Below are 17,874 nucleotides of genomic sequence, written 5' to 3' on the forward strand. Positions count from 1 at the left end.
AACGTGCAAAATGTACTACCATCGGTGGACAATGCAGATTACTGGAATTTTGAAAATATAGATACGTATATTGTTTAGTACATCATTTATGATGAAAAAGGTGAATCAGGGAAACTTTGTAATAAGCTAGAAACACAACCATTTACTTCCAAAATACGTTTTATTATACGATTATACGATTCATTAACTTGTCGAATACGATTTATTAACTTGCCAAACTAACTACAGCGCAATGCATTCAGTCATACCTTCCTTTTTTTTTAAATCACACAATTCTAAACTTGCACACTTCATATTTATATGTATAAAATCTAAAATTGTTACTATTTAGACACCATAACTCCTAGTCGTGATAAAGTTTACAATATATGCTAGCAATCTTTACTAGAACCAACTCACTGTGATGATTTTTTGAAAAAAGTTCGCGAATAAACCATGCTCTAATTTGATACTTTTTTATTTATCATTTTGCCTATGCCAATGTCCTCTGTAAACGGTTACTTAATCAACTATCGAGTTTTAGAAAAATTCGATTTTATTGAGATTTGATCATTGGCTTATACTCCATAACATGTTTCATACTTTACAAGACTTAAACCTCCATATATTTGTAATGTTGTAAGTTTTAAATTAAGTTATATTCGCGACTTTCTTTCGTATATCAGTTAATTGTAGCTCACTGTAATTTTTCTATCAAACGTTGAAACGAAAAGGAAATCGTGGAACTGTGCCGCTTCCATTTAGTTTGACAAGGCGTTTCCCCATCATAAATTTTTTTTCAACTATAATTACACAAGTATCGACTCGATATGCAAAAACGCAGCTTTGATGAGCTTTGAAATTGAAGCTTCGATAATGAATCATCGTTAGTTCTCTTAAAAAATGCGTCTTCGATCGCGCGAGGGAAGCGTATCGCCAAACTCTTTATTTCTGATTATTGTATTCTGTTCCGCTATTTACTTATGCTCTCTAATGCATTTAGACAACTCGGCCAGCATTCATCGTAATTTAACAATATTCTGTAATAATTTGCAATCGCGTATATTTATAGTTCTTCTTTGTACCAACACACATGAAAACGTGTTTCGTGTAAAAAGAAATTACTGTTAAGGTGATATCCCCTCGTCAAAAAATTCGTGATTATTCATATATTAGATGTGAAAGATGCTTTTAATTGGTGTAAAAAATATTTGAGTCGACATTGCACCCAATCACAAATGAGTACTTAGTACAAAGAAAGCTTCGATAATAGGAAAGGAACAGCGAGGGAGGAATAATCACAAATATAACAGAATTCTTTTTTTTTGTACATGTTAAACAAAAAAATATATATTGTTATTGACATGTCAAGTCGTTTATCGTTCTTAGAACAAAAAAAAAAAAAATAAAGAAAAAGAGAACAATTATTTCCCGGCTGACGATTAAACGCAACGAAAAAAGCAATTATTCTTTCGTGCTTTTATAATAATGTAGACACACGTATACGTACAAATATAGTGCCCAAAGACATAGCGCAGGATATGACACGGGCATATCGTTCATGTAAGTGTTATTTTACAAAAATAGCTATCGCAAAGTCACGTTATTTCTTTTCTGTTTAAAGAAAAAATTCGCTGTGAATTTTGCATACACAGATAATAGACATATACACGCGTGTATGTACACGTTATCGTGGCCGGGGAATCAATTTACAGGCTGCAGTTTACATAACTTTAAATATCGAAAAGTTGCATTTATCTTACTAAAGTACCATTAATCGGTCATTACACATATAGACGAGCCGTGCAACTTGTCAAGAAATATTTTTTAGTCAATTGTTCTATTTTTAGGCTACTTCTAAGATAAAATAATTAAACATAAAGCAATGTCTATTTCATGTCTCTATCATCAAAAGTTTAAATGTTTTTACCTTAAATTTAAAAGCCTAATTGACTATAGTGTATTTCGACAAGTCACAACGTGTCGTGATAGCACCGAAGCGTCGAAATAAAATAAGAAAAAAAAAACAAATAAAATTAAGCATTTGATTAAGTATGAAAGAAATAAAAATATGGACAATTTCAGCATAATAACGACGACTACGGTGAGACCAGATTTCACACAACTAATTTTAAGTAATTGTGACTGAAGTACAAACTAATAGTTAAGGAGACTAACAATAGGTGTAATTAACGTGTGTAAGCTAGTCACAGAACAAAAAAAAAAGGAATCATTTTAATAGTTGCAACAATAAGTGACTGAAATAACAAAATTTTATATAAACTATGATGGAGATCGTACATACGGTAAGTACGAAAAAATGTAGCATCGCCGAAAAATCTTGATCACATAATATTAACCAAAAATATAAATTAGTCGTTTTATAAACATGGAATTTGTCACGATAAGTGCATTTTATGCAACTTTTCGAATTTCCGCTTCTTTATCTTTTATGTAACACTTACACAAGATTTTTTGCGAAGCAACAATCTATCGCTGTTCCTTTTTTTAAATATTTATAAATAAATCAAGTTAAGCAAACAGCTAAGACGGTGTAACTGAAAAATCGCTAAACATTATCGTACTTTACTTTGGTAAAATGTACATAAAGACGCATTCAACGTTTCATCACGAAATCTTAATCCTGCTATACGTATAGCTATGACTTTCTTGGTACACCCAAGAATATTTGACATAATAAGTACATACTTTGTAATTTGCTTTTAGCTAGTAATAACATTTGCGACTGTTTTCACTCTTTCACCTGATTTTTAACTTTATCGCCTTAATATTTATTCGCTGCTCAGAAAGCGTTACTGGCCTAATTTATAAAATAATTCTTTCATTTTTTTCCAATGAAAAGAAGAAATAAAATTGATATGTGTCGAAATGAAAGCATTTTTCCTGAGCGACGGCAATAAAAGTATAATACAGAAATATGAGGAATCGCAGTAAACTTTAGTTTCGTAATTCCTAGCAAAGCAAATGTAACAATATAATAATAATTATAATAATAATCATACTGACTAATAACAATAGTAACAGTAAAGTAACACTCGCACAGTCGACGGTATAATAACAATGTTTTTGGTCACCACGATTTTCAAGAATCAAGATTTCAAAGTGGCGAATTGTGAGTCACAAAAAAATTGTTTGATAAAGAAGTGCGTATTTGCGATCACAATTAAGAGAGAGAAGTTATAAGGTAAATGGTCTTACAGAAAGGGTTACAACTGTTAATTCAGAAATAATGACGACGAAATAAACATATAATACGGCATACAAATTGTGAATACAGTAGCTATTTCTGACTAGGCTAAGAATGGTGGCTAATTCTTCTTCACTTGTATTAATAATTTTAAACATGATATAGTGTTTGTGTAATAGATTTCTTAATAAAAATTTTGTAGTTGTTTCCGGAATAAGTACATCGATTAATTAAGACACGTCTTTGGTATCCTCCTTGAAATATGCACTTTGTACAGTACAAAAAACTATTAAGTGTAATTAAAATTTGCCATTACTTTAAATAATTTACATGGAAAAATGAATGTACGTTTCACAGTAGCAAACAGTGCCAAATTTAAGTACAGAAAAAATGTATCAACGTTTAGTGACGTAATAAACATGTATACACACTTATAACTTTTCTCTTGTTTAAAAAAACGTATACATATACGCGGTCATTTGGTTTTAGTTTACTATTGAACATTAAGATACGACGAATCGAGAACAGCCAAAAAACTTTTATAGAAAATTAGGTTGAAAAAAAATTAGCGAACTGCACAATGTATTTTATTAATAAGGAAATTATAAATGAGGTAATGTAAACTTCAGTAGCACTAAGTTTTAAAAAGATTGGATGATTTCATTAAAGTCGTAAATTAACTGTTACAATGAATGCCCGAAAATTGAGACTTTCCCGTTGTATTATAGACTGCTCGGGTTCTCTCCATCTTCCTCTCTCTCTATTTTTTATATATTAGCTAACGACGTTGCTAACATCGCATGTGAAAATAACGCAAAAATTAATAAAATGTCTTTGCCTAAGAGAAGGAATCCGCATAACCATGATTAAAATACTACCGATCAAAACTGCAGAAACAGTCGTGCCAATTTGTAAAAATGATCCTTTTGCTGATGTAGCAGAGCAGCAGTTTATAGTGGTTAGCCAAATTAGGAATGCGCTTGCATTGTATATTTTTTGTATCCTCGTTTCTTCTCGTGACCGTTACATGATTAGCAAATACCGCGCTTGGGGATGCAAATTAGAGAGAAAATAAATGAACGTCACACGCTCGATAAAACTGCATTGTACATATGTCCCCAATCACAAATTTTGTTCTCTTATATATGTGTGTGTGTGTATATATATATATATATATATATATATATATATATATATATAAACACTTGCGCGCAATCTTGTTACATACCTTTTATAGGTTTCACATTATTTTATACAATCTTATTACAAAGTCTTTTTAAAAAAGTTTCCTCGCACCATCGGAGCGTGTCCAAAATCATTCGGCGGATATTTGGTTTTTTCGTCTTTGTATAATTTTTTTAATGTTTTTTTTAATCTATATATCTGCGCTAATCTGTCGTATTTCACTTGATGCATATTTCTCGAAGATATTGGTCACCGCGTTACGGATGGCGAGGGTTCAATGATCGTTGAGAGTGTGCTGCGCGTGCGATGTCTGTTCAAAAGGCGAATGCAATACGTGAATAACGCACACACAAGAGCAATACCACACTATCGACGGCAAAATACCGTTTGATAAAAAATACCTTAGCCACCAGTCAATGCTTCAAATTGTCTTCACAGAGTCTACTCGGCCGTCGCGTGATATTCACCCCTGTATATTATATATTTATAGCTGCACTCGCAAGACAAATTCACGCCATTATTCATACGCACGTACAAACATATACATATATATTTATTATATGTACAGAGTTATATAAAAGTGTGACGCTCGCGTATCTGTATTTTTCTCTGTTTATGTTGGCGCCTCCTTGTCTTGAAAGTGAAAGAATCATCGACAACGACTCTCTTCTCTTGATATCAGCCCCCTTGAATACACTTGAATGTGCTTTGATATACATGTCTATATAATCATCGCAGATTTTTTTGCGCAGAATTTTACTTCTAGCCGATGCATTTACTAGGACAAGAATAGTGCGTTGCGATGAAGAGCATCAAAGGCCGATATAGTTTTGAGAAGTGGATAGGAGTAGGATATCGAGGATGTGGAAAGGGTGACAAAAGAATGTAAGAGGTATACATGGTCGAGCTATGTAACGCAAATTCTCGCGCACACACACAGTTTGTTTAGCTGCTCCTTTTCTAGTTGGTGTCTGAAGCGTGTGTAATGTTTCTCGAGTAACAACAACAACGACGAGCGACGTAGGCGACGACAGCGATGGCGAAGGCAGCGGCAACGTCGACAACGGCGACAAACGAACGAAGTTTTGCTTACGTGCACGTGCGATGGGATACCGCTTGCTCATCGAGCGTCGTCTCGGTGTGTGGGAGATGCGGATGTAGCGTGTGATTATATATACACATGTATTTTTATGTATATATATGTATATCCTCGGACAGGGTGTGAAAGAGTTGAAAAGTAGTAGTAGAGTGTGATGATATAGAAGGCAGAAAGTATAGACAGAATAGATAGAAATAGGAAATGTTTATGGATTCCAAGAGTGAAGAGATCAAGGATCGGATCGTGACTGACCGATCGATTGAGAGACAGACATGGCACGGCGACTCCGGTCGAGAGTGTACACGGTCACAACGTCACAGGCCACCTGCTGGCACACAAACAAACACACGGACAGGTTAGTCACCACCACACTGGATAAAATACATACGGAGATCCTCGTTAAACTGGCGCGCAAGCGTCATACATACATGTCTGTCCACGACTCGTCGATTTTGAAAAATGAGGATACTTAAAAGCTTTTTTAAATAGTTATTGTACGTTAACTGTGTAAAAATCATGTAATTTCAACTTACGCAAACATTAAAGCAAATAGCACAACAAACACTTTACAATTTTAGATTTGGGCAATGCGACATTTGTGTACAGGTCTGATAGCCAATCATGTTGCTTTATCCTCGTTTTTCAGTAAAAAATTAAGTCATAAGATCCTGCTTGAATTCCGATAAGGTTAAACACGACTTATTACACGTGTAAACACACATACATACGGAATGATAATTATACCATATTATTTATAAACGCATATAGTTACCATTGAATTCCTTATGAAAAATTAAAACAGGAAAAATGAAAGAAATTATAGAGAAGCGGACAACTCTTGCGGTTTTTAACGAGGATCCTCGGTTTTGCGTTTTTTTTTCTTCAAATATGCAGTCTAGTGACATTTATATTCTTACGTATTCAAGGATAATATTTTTGTGTAATTATCAAGTTAAAAACAATGAGTTCTTTGGAAGCTAGTGAAATATGTAAGTATCTTCAAAATTCTAATGACTCTAAGCCTTCCAAAAAACTGGACAAATAAAGCATTTTGAGGCAACATGTCGGCGCAAGGTAACACATTGCTAGTAATATGTATAATATATAATATCAATGTTCTACTTCAAACCATCATTTGCGACAGGACAATATCAATATATAAAGAAGCGTGAAACAGTAATAATTAGTTTGCTCAGCTAGGTATTTGCAATTATTTCAATGCCATACGTTTTTTTTACAGGAGACTTGAGACCAACGGTAATGTCAACAAGTATATATAAAAAATAACGTGTTAAACGATTTAACAAAAAAAAAGATGACTACAAAGATATCACACTGAAAAAAAGAAAAATCAGTCTTTTGTTGGTGAGGTACGGTTATTGTACTTGAAAAATATAAAAAAGAACGAAAGCCTTCGCGATATATTAAAGCCACATCTGTTTAATCAACGCGTTTTATAGTTACAGAAACTGCCGTCATCGTATACCTTGTTAATATGAATACGTTGAGTTGCAAAAAAAGTTCACGTGGTTAACTACAAAGAGAAAAAAGAAGCGCACCTCTCGCCTACAAAATTAGTTGAGTTTTTGACGCATTTCAATAAGGTTTACAAACAGAAAACATGATTGATGATTTTCGAATTTGTCGCCGCCGCGCACGCAATGAGATCGGGCAATTTAATCGAAATCAGCGATGTTTCAATTGTCCGAACACAAAACACGGTGCGAGAGAGGAAGCAAGAGCGAGACGAGGAGCAAGAAATAGATCGATCGTCATACGTGCGCGCATTGGGTCATGGCCGATAGTGGACATGGGAGAGATAAAAAACGGTTCGGATCACAAGCCACCTGTCAATGACAGGCGGCTGGGACCGCGTCGCGAGCGTGGACACATTGATATAGCCTTCGCGGGCTATATTTTTCTAGATCGTTGCGGCAATCGGATTTATTAGTGTGTACGAATCAAGTTATTGCTGCCGGAAAATACAACGGTAGTGACAAAAAAAGAGGAAAGAAAAAAGCCGGACAAGAGCGGAGGAAAAAAAGAAACGAATTCGAGATAAAACTCGGCCGGGCGCTGCAGATAGTCGCTTGTATGCAGGTTTACATGAAAAGAGATAGAGAGATATATATACATTTTGTCTCGACGTGTCGGTGTGAAAGGATCTTGTTCCGGTATGAAAGCGGAGGTGGAAAATATTCGCGTGACTACTAAATAAAGGAGCGATAAAACGAATTGTGTAGACGGATGAAATAGAGATTATTCCGTTGTCCAATAATAACAGGTAGACGGACACTAGTTGGCGGCGTTGGTGGCGAAAAACAAGAATGGTAACGGTACTCAGAATCATAGTATCACGAAATTTCGCGTTTAAGCTATAGTTTTCAATCGTAATATTAAATACTTTTCCTCTTTCGAGAATTACAGATGAATGCTCTTCGATATACGTAAATGCAACATGGCCTCGTAAATAATATGATCAAGAAAGAAATACCGGCTTGTATAAGTTTATCATTTTTCGATCAAGAATACGCGAATTATAGAGCATTCTGAAAATATCACAGTTACGCTTATAAAGATAGTATATACATGTATAATTGGCAGCATTGTGGCTGTTTTGTTAAAAGTCCGTATTACTAAGAATACTCAAAAAATTGACTAGCTATGAGAGAGCTTTATAGTCTTGAAAACCATGAAAAATAAAATAAAACTTTGTCCTCTAATAATAATACTTTAGACTCGGTCAAAAAGCGACCGCATTAAATTTTCACGCTTGAACATATACTTGAAGACTAGACTCGTGCGTCGAAACGACATGTTCAAGGCTCCTGGAAGACTTGAACATCAGCTTCGTTTTTAAGTTGCAAAAATGCCCGTTTTTAATGTTTTTTTTTGTTTTGTTTGATTTTAGTATCTACCTACTAATAGGGGAATCGTCGACATCGGGCTAGTAAGGCTTGGCATCCTTTGACTTCTTCAGTTGGACTTTCAATCGTTTCGTGCCAATCTGGAAGCCGTGCATCATCTGAATAGCCTTTTGTGCGCTCGACGGTTTGTCGTACGATACGAAGCCTAAAATACGAATATACCATTATTGCTAACTGTATTAATAATACCTTAGTATTAATAGTATTTATATCGAAATTTCTTAACAGTCGATATAACGATACAATTTCGGCAACTTCAACTCACCGAAGCACTTGCTCTTTTTCGTCTCCTTGTCGATAAAGACCTTGGCCGAGAGAACGTTGCCGAAGGGCATGAACATGGCTATGAGATCCGTGTCCGTGTAGGTGTGCGGTAGGTGGTAAATGAAGAGGTTGCAGCCCTCAGGACCCTCGATTTGCTTTGACAGTAATCGAAAATCATTAAAGGTCGGCGTGGCCTGAACTGCCGTCGCTGCCGTTGTTGCGAACGTAGGGAACCCTAAAAACAGATACACAGCTTAGAAATTCGCTCAGAATGTAACACTTGGGCACTTCTACGGACGCAAGAGAAACGAAACTTGTATCTATATCAAATACATCGAAATTATATGGTGAAAACATAATTAAAGCTAAAATTAATAAACTACAAAATTTCATATTTTTTACTTTTTAAACTTTGATTGTGATCATTATGTGACCATGTGGCAGAAATAACTCACTCTGCATATCGCACAGTTTTCATTGATTTAAAGAGCGTTCATAAAATTTCGTTTTTACAAGTAAGATTAAGTACTAAAAAAGTTTATTCTTAAATAATAAAGTATTCCAAGCTAATTCTACTGCTATACAATAGAACATATTAAAACAGCGCAAAGGTAGAGACAATATTATACTACACTTTTAAAGTGCATAAACAAGTGTAATAATAAAAACTATGACAATTTCTCAAAGTGATAACGAATATAAACCTGCTAGCAACAACAGGTGTAAGAAAATGAAACAAGTATACAACAATTTTACGAGACTTTTACTTATTGCGTAAGCTCATTCCAAGGCGCTTTACTTACTGTGCAATTCTTTCTTTTCCACAGTGACTGTAGTCTTTCCAATGAGAGCTTAAGAATCGCATACAGATTTTATGTTAGAAAATTTCTATCGCACATATTTTATTCGTCAACTCTCTAACATCTCTAATTAATCGGATTTTGCCCGTAATTGAGAAGGTTCAATGCTCTGATAAAATTAAGCTCGTTGACATACCTGCGTACTGCTGCAAGCTCGAGTAGGCGTTACTGAGCGATTCCTGGAGTCCAGTCAGAGGCGCCCCAGTCAAGGAGTTAAGCGCCAGCGACGTGACAGGACTCAAGCTTCCTCCGGTCGACCCTGTAACATTGATCGCAATTTCTTTAGTTTTGAAAAATATACAAATTGCCACTGTGATTATATATAAATATCGATGCAATAATCTGAAGATACAAGTGATGCTCGGCCAACATTGCATGCGCCATACCATTACATGATTTGTAAGTCGTAAATAATACATCGTTGATTAAAAGTCTATAAGTTACATAAGGTATAATATGGAGATAGTCAGTTTGAATGGGAGGGATTAGTTTTTAAAATGGATGAGAGAAAAGAGGATGTTAATGAGCGCTGTGATAACAATATGAACTGCTTCGAGCGAGCCGGCGAGAAAAAGGAACGTTGTTTAGAGCGCGAAATTATTTTACGCGCTTTAAATAATCGTTATACAGCTCTCCGCACAGACTCCTTCAAAGAGAAATTTATACATAGACTCATTTGCATCATCTTTTATGCATAGGGTTAGCTAGTGACGTACAATATAATTTGAACTGCAGGGAACCATCATTATATAAGCGCTTTCACAAAAATATATATACACAATCAATACGGGAAAAGCTAAAATAAAAGAAGAAAAAATAGATCGATCGCTCGACGTCGCATGCTCATCGACGCTTCGTTCAAGCTGCAGAGACGAGTAAATTTATACAGGCCATCAATATATTTATAGGAGAGAAATAAGTGCAAGCGCCATCATGTCGACGGTTAAATGGTTATGTATATCGATTAGTGCAGGGTTAAACTTTGTACACACTGCGCAGGCGACGAGTAAAAATAAACATGGGAGGTGAAAATGTATGCATGATTCGATTGAACAGTCAAAATCCAATAAATGCAGAATATGAAAACCCGCGATCGAAAGTGTATCCATAGCATGAAAACGGTCCAATAATCGCACGCATTCACCATAGCAAACGTATACGCATACTACCAATCCAACGTTTGCTAAATGTTACATACTCATTATATAGATATAAAATTACGTTGATAACAAAAAGGAGGCCGCATTGAAATAGCTGGACAGGTGTATATTTACGAAACAAAAAAAAAATTATTATAGCAAAACTACAATGACAACAAGATGCGACGTGTCGTTTAAAACACACGACAATCTCACCTGCGTTTCCTGTCTTTCCGAGTAGGGCAGCTACACGTATGTGCGTGTGTCGTGACAGGCAATAGAAGAAAGAACAAAAGTTGTTTGTTAAATTGCTGTCTTTCAAAATTTTCATCTGAGTTTGCGTCTCTATCTCTCTGTTCTCGGGCTCATTAAATTCTCAAGCGATTCCCCGGGGGTATTTTTAACTTTGGGAAAGTATACGAGCGGCGTAACTCGCGAGTGCAGCACGCACGACGATCATCCATCATTATTATTTACGTTCCGGGGGGTGTGTGTAGAGCGAAAAAAAAATGAACGAGGACCCGGTGAAAAACCCAATAAGAATTTGAAGTTTTCCACCCGCGGTGATTAATGATCTCGCGACGGGATGCAAAGTATTACTGCGAGGGAAGTGAAGGTTGAGTCGAGCTTATAATTACTTGTTTTAAATACTCTTTTAAAAATGTTAAATTTAGTAATGGTTAATACTATACCAGGCAATGACACGTACATAGCGACATACCTGCTGTCGAGTTGGCCAATCCGCTTAGCGCTAGAACACACATTTGTTTCGCTGTATTAACGTGTACTTCGTAATGAGGAAAAACTGAAGTGAAAAAGATAAGCTCTCTCTCTTTTTCTCTTCTGACGCGAATCTAGCTCGTTAATTTTTTTCATTACGCCGCGCTTCAGCTATTAATCGTACAAGAGAAAATACGCGTTTTAAAAAACGTTAGTCATACAACAGATAAATTAAGTACTTGAAGTATTTTAGTTATGATTAAAAATACCATTTTATGATTTAAATGCGAGTAAATTATCTGCGGCAAATAGAACATGCTTTACAAATTACTGCACAATTGCTTATTAGCGTCACACGTTTTGTTAGTAGAGGCAAAAGAAATAATTACTAATTATACTTAAATATTGCTTCAAATGTTCTTCTGCATAAATTACACGTTACAAGGTTTGCACCAAAGCTAAATTGCAATTTTTGTTTCACTTACTGTTTGGAGACACTTGAAGGTTGTTAGTGCCACCCGTCATAGCGGCAAGAGTGACGAGGTTCTGCATACTTATCGGCGACACACCGGCGTTCGCTAAAATTAAAAACAAACTTTACTTGGCCAGTTGATTTCAAACGAAGGTTTGACCTACTGTGAGAACATATATGCGAAAACAATTTGGAACATCAGCTTAACATATAACAAAAATAACAGAATAAGATGCACCTGATAATCGTGAATCGAAACCTGATGAAACCGCGAATATACACCATTTCTTGCCATCGGAAATTTTCATCAAATCGTTATACTAGTAATATTCGTTCTACATATCGACACAAAAGCTCTACATTTCAAACTTATCCGCGATTAAGGTTATATCGCGCGAGCAGTAGTCAGCATTCTTCCAGCAAGTTGCAGTTATCATAAAAACCAATTAAATAAAAGGCAAAATTGGCAGAGCGAGTGAGCTGAGCGAGACATTTATCTGGGGAGTCGATATTGCGGGTTGTAAACGGCCAATATTGGCTGCACAACGGCTGCGCGCCGGCCCGTCCCGATTTTCAATCTACGTGCAGATAGTTTTTTTTTGCCCGAGTAACTAATTGTCTCTCTTTTATTAAAGGAGAACTACAAGTGCCGGTGGGCGGCTTATTACGCGGATAGTGGAGTCGGCATAATATATACGCCTGTGCTGGAGGTACTTCCATATTCTCTTCTGCTTGATAATCAGCTGAATACAAATAATACGTAGGAGTTATGGGAGAAATGGGCTCTTTATTAAATTTTTTTACGATAGCCTTCTATAAGCGGTACGCGCACTTTGAATTTCATGCATAAGAAGTGCGTCTATACAGCAAGCTAACAGGAAGAAGATTCAGTTGAAGCAACGAACGTGCGTTTGCGCGTGTTTAATAAATCTTTCAACATTGATCGTGTCGACTTTTCAAAAAAAAAAAAAAACTTAAAATTCTAAAAGGTGCTTAGGGCTTCGCCAAACAAATCGACTTAAACAATAATGGAAAAATAATAATAAAAAGCACTTGTGCGACACTGACCATACTCACCGGCCGAGCTGCCGAGGGAGGCGAGGGTAGCTAAGCTCTGAAGGTTCGCCGGGCTAATCTCGGGGGCGGCGGGCACCGCCGGCGGTTGCGTCGCCGCCGTAGGCGCGACTGCGCTTAGCCCGAGGTGTTGCTGCAGCAGCAGCTGGTGCTGGACGCTCGTAAGGGCGTTTGGCGAGGCGGCTGCCGCCGGGTTTGCCGTGACCGGCGTCGCTGCCGCTGCGCCTGACGTTGCTTGCAATTGTTGCAAGAGCTGTAGCGACGTCGCAGCCGGTGCTATCGCCGGCGGCGCGCTTTCGTTCTGTGGAGAAAGATTGACGGATGATGTGTTGGATTCTTTTTAATTGAATGAGTACATTAATTGAATTTAATTCTGAAATGAACTCCAAAATTATATTAAACTCATATTAATGGTATTAATAATACGTTGCAAATGATTGCGTAAAATATTTTGTACTAAAAGTGGAGTGTATTGCGTTACAATTTATCGTTATTCGCATTTATTTTAAATGTACTTTTATTTGCATGCATGCCGAATTACACGAAATGCGAACATTATAATTGGAAGCGCGAAATGAAATGAATTTAATAATTATACTCAAAAAGATAATTCTACTCTGTAAACAGTAAGATAAAAAATAATTATACGAAAATTGGAAACGCGATATGAAACGAATTTAATATTTGAAATGCGAATTTCAACTTTGCGTATGATTAAAAAAATTATAAAAATTATAAAATAAAAATTTTTATCGCATACACTGCGGCTATTTTCAACACGTACAGGAACTTCATCCACACACATAGTTGAGTATCAAAGAAGAAACAGAATAGCTAATATCATCACACGAGGCATAACAGTACCCGATCGCACCCCTCCTATCTTACCGTTGTGAGGTAATGGGGAGTCATGTTAACCCCGGCGATGTTCCAAAGGTTCGCCTGCATCTGCTGCAGCCTCTTCTGGTCCTTATCCTTCTGCGTGTCCGCGAATTTTACAACCAGCGGCGACGAGCATCCCTTCAATACAAGAAAGTAAAAAAATAACCAACTCATAAAGCCAAACATTTCATACGCCGTTGGACCGCGTACCGCGAGTATACAGAGCAGCGAACTGTAAAACTTTTACTCCCGTACGCGCGGAAATTTATTTAAGCGCAATTTTTATTCACTACGCTCGGGATGAGGCAATAGGTATACGCGCATGTACCAAGGGCCCATCCCACTTACACGTGTAGGCGAAAGAGAGAAAATTTCGTGAAGAAAAAGTGAATCTGTATAAATATTAATTCGTTTGGCTCTCCCCTCATCAGCCGCCTCTCTCCACACTTGCGAATTCATGAGCGCAATTTATTCAAGAAGTCTGCTGCTGCTGCTCCTACTACGGACTTTTCGGCGCGGAGTTGATATTCCCGAGGCAAAATAAGTAAGCCCGCGAGCTCGCGCTCGATCGAAAATGCAATCGCGCCAGTTAACCGTCCGCGACGAAAAACAGAGAGCAGAGGAGGCAGCAGTAAGCCAGAGAGGCGAGAATGCTCGAGAGTCGCAAGTTCAAGGAACTCGCGGCCGGAAATATTCATGATATTAAAATGGAATTGCGACGACGTAGCTCAAGCTCTGGGCAATGCAAATAACACGCGGATAGAAACAGGCTTCTAGCCCTGAACTTGATGCCTTCGGTCTCGATTAGCTCCCGCTCATTTTTCGCGACACGCGATACACGTCGCGGCCCATTAAAAGAGAGCTCTGAATGCGAGCTCTGAGCTTTTCGTCTGCGCGTCTTCTCTCTCTCTCTCTCTCGCTCTCTCTCTCTCGCGCGCGCGCGCGCGCGAGTTTGCATGTGCCCGGAGCTTTTCTTTGGAGACTACTCTCTGCAGGCGCTTCTCATCACTACTGCACGCGATGAAATGGAATAGCCGAGTTGCTCTAGTCGAGTTTAATCTTGCAGCGCTACTGCTACCACCGCTGCAGCAGCGAGAGAGAGAGAGACAGGGCAAAAACAGCCGGGGCGTTTCCACTTTTATGACGTTTCGTTTGCAGCTACTGCAACGGGGGCGGCGGCGGCGGCGGCGGTGCTGGCTCTTGTCTCCCCTGATTGATGAAACTTTTTTTTAATTGAAATCGAAACGCGATATTGGAAGCCGGCTGCGCGACGAGCGCGCGTATTCCTTTGTCGTTTCGGAGGGAAAGTATTGTTTCCCTTTTTTTGTTGCTCGCGCTTGCTGTGTCCGATGGAATTCTTTTGTCGGCGCTCGCGGATAGTGGGAATCCGCGACGCTCTGCTAATTGCATCTGATGACTCTTCACGGACGACGCATAATCCGGCGACATTTGTAACCTGCCAATAAGGCATTAAAGGCCTAATTGCCAAAGCTGGTCGGGTCTAATCCCCGTGCGAGTCTACGCTTAATTATATTTTTCAAGCGAGAGCAAAGGTACGAGCGCCGAGATTAACTCCTCGGTCGGCTGTGTGCGCAAAATAAAAGTAGTGGACGGACGAGTTAAATCAGTATCGTTTCTGCTGCTGCTGCTGCAGAGGGAAAGGTGACTAGCCGCGGCGTTAGAGCGAAACGCGATGCGAGGTGGCATCGAGCCAATGCCTACCGGGCGTGTAACTGCAGGCATTGCCGCTGCTGCTCCGGGGATGAGAAAGAAATCAGCTGACATTAGGTGATGTGAGGGGCTTCGATTGCGAGCGGGCACGAACCGCTGGCACTTTTCGGCGACGACCTTTTCAAAGCGTGCTGAAAGTTCGATGGCTTTGCTGATGTGCGAACATTTATTTGCGAAATTAAAGAAAGTTCGATTCTCGATCGGAGTAATGTAAAATTCACAAAGCCATCAGAGATCGAATCACCGAGAAAGCCGAAAATCCTGTGTATAAGAATCTATAACCACTCCTCTTCTTTTCGATTAGGCAAACATAGAGCCGGGCTTTAAGAGCTTCCGGAGGCCGCTCGACTCGCCTGCTGGTTGTCACCGCTATACCCGTCCGCCGCGCGTCGATGAACAATAAATTTCTCCCGTCGTCGTCGTCGAGGATCGTTTTTCGTATGCCGATGGCGCACGCTCGTATATACTCGTATAATATAAGCGGCACGCCATAGCTATACGTATATCCGGTGTGCTCGTGCACGAGAAGCCTTTAATGGATCTGCGTTCGCGCGACTCGAGAGAAAATTTCGATCGACTCTCCTGCGGCTGCAAAATTGCGAGAGGCTTTATTGAATCGGAGGCCCAAGACTCGCGGTTTGTACTTTATACACACATAGCGTATAGTGGCTCTCGATTGGTTTTTTTTATTCCGCGTTCCTGTATACGATGATTCGCTGTTGTTGTTGGTTGCATGATAGCTACAAGTGTATGCGCAAGCTGGGCTTATCCCGGTGGTATATTCAGTTCAACAGATTTTCCGATAATTTGGTTATCGATATCTAATTAGTCCGCAGCAGCAGCAGTGCCGGCCCGTTTAAAACGGACAAAAAGTCATTAGCTAATGTACGGAGGGAAATTGCAGCGCGTTATTCTATTCGGCTCTCTCCGTGACGTCGATGCAAATTACTAATTAATTATTGATAAATTATTGCGTTACGCTATGCGCTGTGTGCGTAAAGTTGTTAGCTCTACGCGCGCTCTCGGAGGATACACGTTTATTCAAAGATACACCTGACCTACATAATGTCTATTCGGTATTATATCCTGCTCGTAGCTCTGGCCGATTGATAACGCGCGTGAGAAGCAGATTGATTCGCTCTCATAACAGAAGGATTATTACTATACACTAGCGGCTCTTCGGAAGCCTTTCGATCGCGCGATCGAACCAAGGTAGCGATTTTCCCATCCGATGCGAGTGTATAATGCGCTGTATATAGACATAAGTACTCACCTCCATCGTCTGCGAGTGGTGAAGGGCCTTGATGGCGAGCACAGCCGACTGCTTACTTGCGAAGGTGACGAAGGCGCAGCCTTTGCTCTGGCCGTTCTCCCGGAGCACCGAGCACTCCTCGATTTCCCCGTAGACGTCGAACATGTTCCTCACGTCGTTCTCCGTGAATTTTTTCGACAACATGCCGACGAACAGCTTGCGGTCTGCAAATATACAACGGACAGAGAAGCACATTAGCGAATTTATCTCTCTCGATTTATACGTGTTGCGCAACGCAACGCTCGTACACATTAGGGAAGAGTGTATGAGAGAGAGAGAGAGAGAGAGAGAGAGAGAGAGAGAGAGAGAGAGAGAGAGAGAGAGAGAGAGAGAGAGAGAGAGAGAGGCTATGGCTCTGCGCGCAGGCTAATACTTTGTCATTATTCTGGATGTGCGCGACGTTACGTAAACTCGGAGCTGCCGCAGCGGCTCTCGGGGGACTAGCTATTCATTGTGCAATGTTTTTGTGTTTCTTTTTTTTTTCTAGTGGAGCTGAAAAAATGTCGGCTTTTAAATGGAAATCTTTTCGTGAGTTATCGCTGCCCGTCGAGTTGTTTATGAGAAGCGATTTTGCCGAGGAGCTTATTTGAGAGTTGGCGTGTGGGTGAGAGTTGTTTTTAATTGTTGACATCAAAAGATCTTTTATTGCGCGAATATATTTTCGACACGGCTGGGTAATAAGTGAGGGAAGGGGACACCGTTTGTAGCTTCTTTAATTTTTTAGCGTTTTTTTTGGGTGCGTGTTTTTACGCTATTTAAATAGCTAAATATAGTTTATTCTAAAATACTGATATACGATAAATGCTAGACATAGGCGGCAGCATCGTTTTTAATCATACATTACACCCCTTTCACGTATTCATACAAATCACAAAACTAATAACGACTACGCCGAGTCTCATACTGAGATATCAGCGCGCATAAAGCCAAAAGCGCAAGAGCAGGGCTGATTGGTCATAAGGGCGAGTTGGCTCGCTGCCCGCGTTTCAATATGTGTAGAACATATGGCAACAGCACTCGTA

General features: G+C 38.9%; 1 protein-coding gene across 38 annotated transcripts in view; it reads right to left on the reverse strand.

Moving 5' to 3' along the window:
* Positions 1-141: 141 nt before the first annotated feature.
* Positions 142-17,874, reverse strand: part of LOC100121536 (arrest) — a 296,681-nt gene continuing 278,948 nt past the window's right edge. For 15 of the 38 annotated variants that reach the window (XM_032596765.1, XM_032596764.1, XM_031924661.2 and 12 more), the window contains 11 exons: positions 16,814-17,016; positions 13,816-13,947; positions 12,922-13,228; positions 11,867-11,959; positions 11,371-11,412; positions 10,878-10,907; positions 9,659-9,781; positions 9,466-9,513; positions 8,664-8,897; positions 8,390-8,543; positions 142-5,799 (listed from right to left, as the gene is read on the reverse strand). In XM_032596765.1, the coding sequence (XP_032452656.1) occupies positions 8,419-8,543; positions 8,664-8,897; positions 9,466-9,513; positions 9,659-9,781; positions 10,878-10,907; positions 11,371-11,412; positions 11,867-11,959; positions 12,922-13,228; positions 13,816-13,947; positions 16,814-17,016 (1,337 nt within the window). In that variant the 3' untranslated portion in view covers positions 142-5,799; positions 8,390-8,418. The remainder of the gene's footprint in view (positions 5,800-8,389; positions 8,544-8,663; positions 8,898-9,465; positions 9,514-9,658; positions 9,782-10,877; positions 10,908-11,370; positions 11,413-11,866; positions 11,960-12,921; positions 13,229-13,815; positions 13,948-16,813; positions 17,017-17,874) is intronic. The other 23 variants (XM_032596773.1, XM_032596768.1, XM_032596769.1 and 20 more) reach the window with 21 other exon arrangements.

This window comes from Nasonia vitripennis, chromosome 2, assembly GCF_009193385.2.
Source record: "Nasonia vitripennis strain AsymCx chromosome 2, Nvit_psr_1.1, whole genome shotgun sequence".
In the NCBI taxonomy this organism is placed as follows: domain Eukaryota; kingdom Metazoa; phylum Arthropoda; class Insecta; order Hymenoptera; family Pteromalidae; genus Nasonia; species Nasonia vitripennis.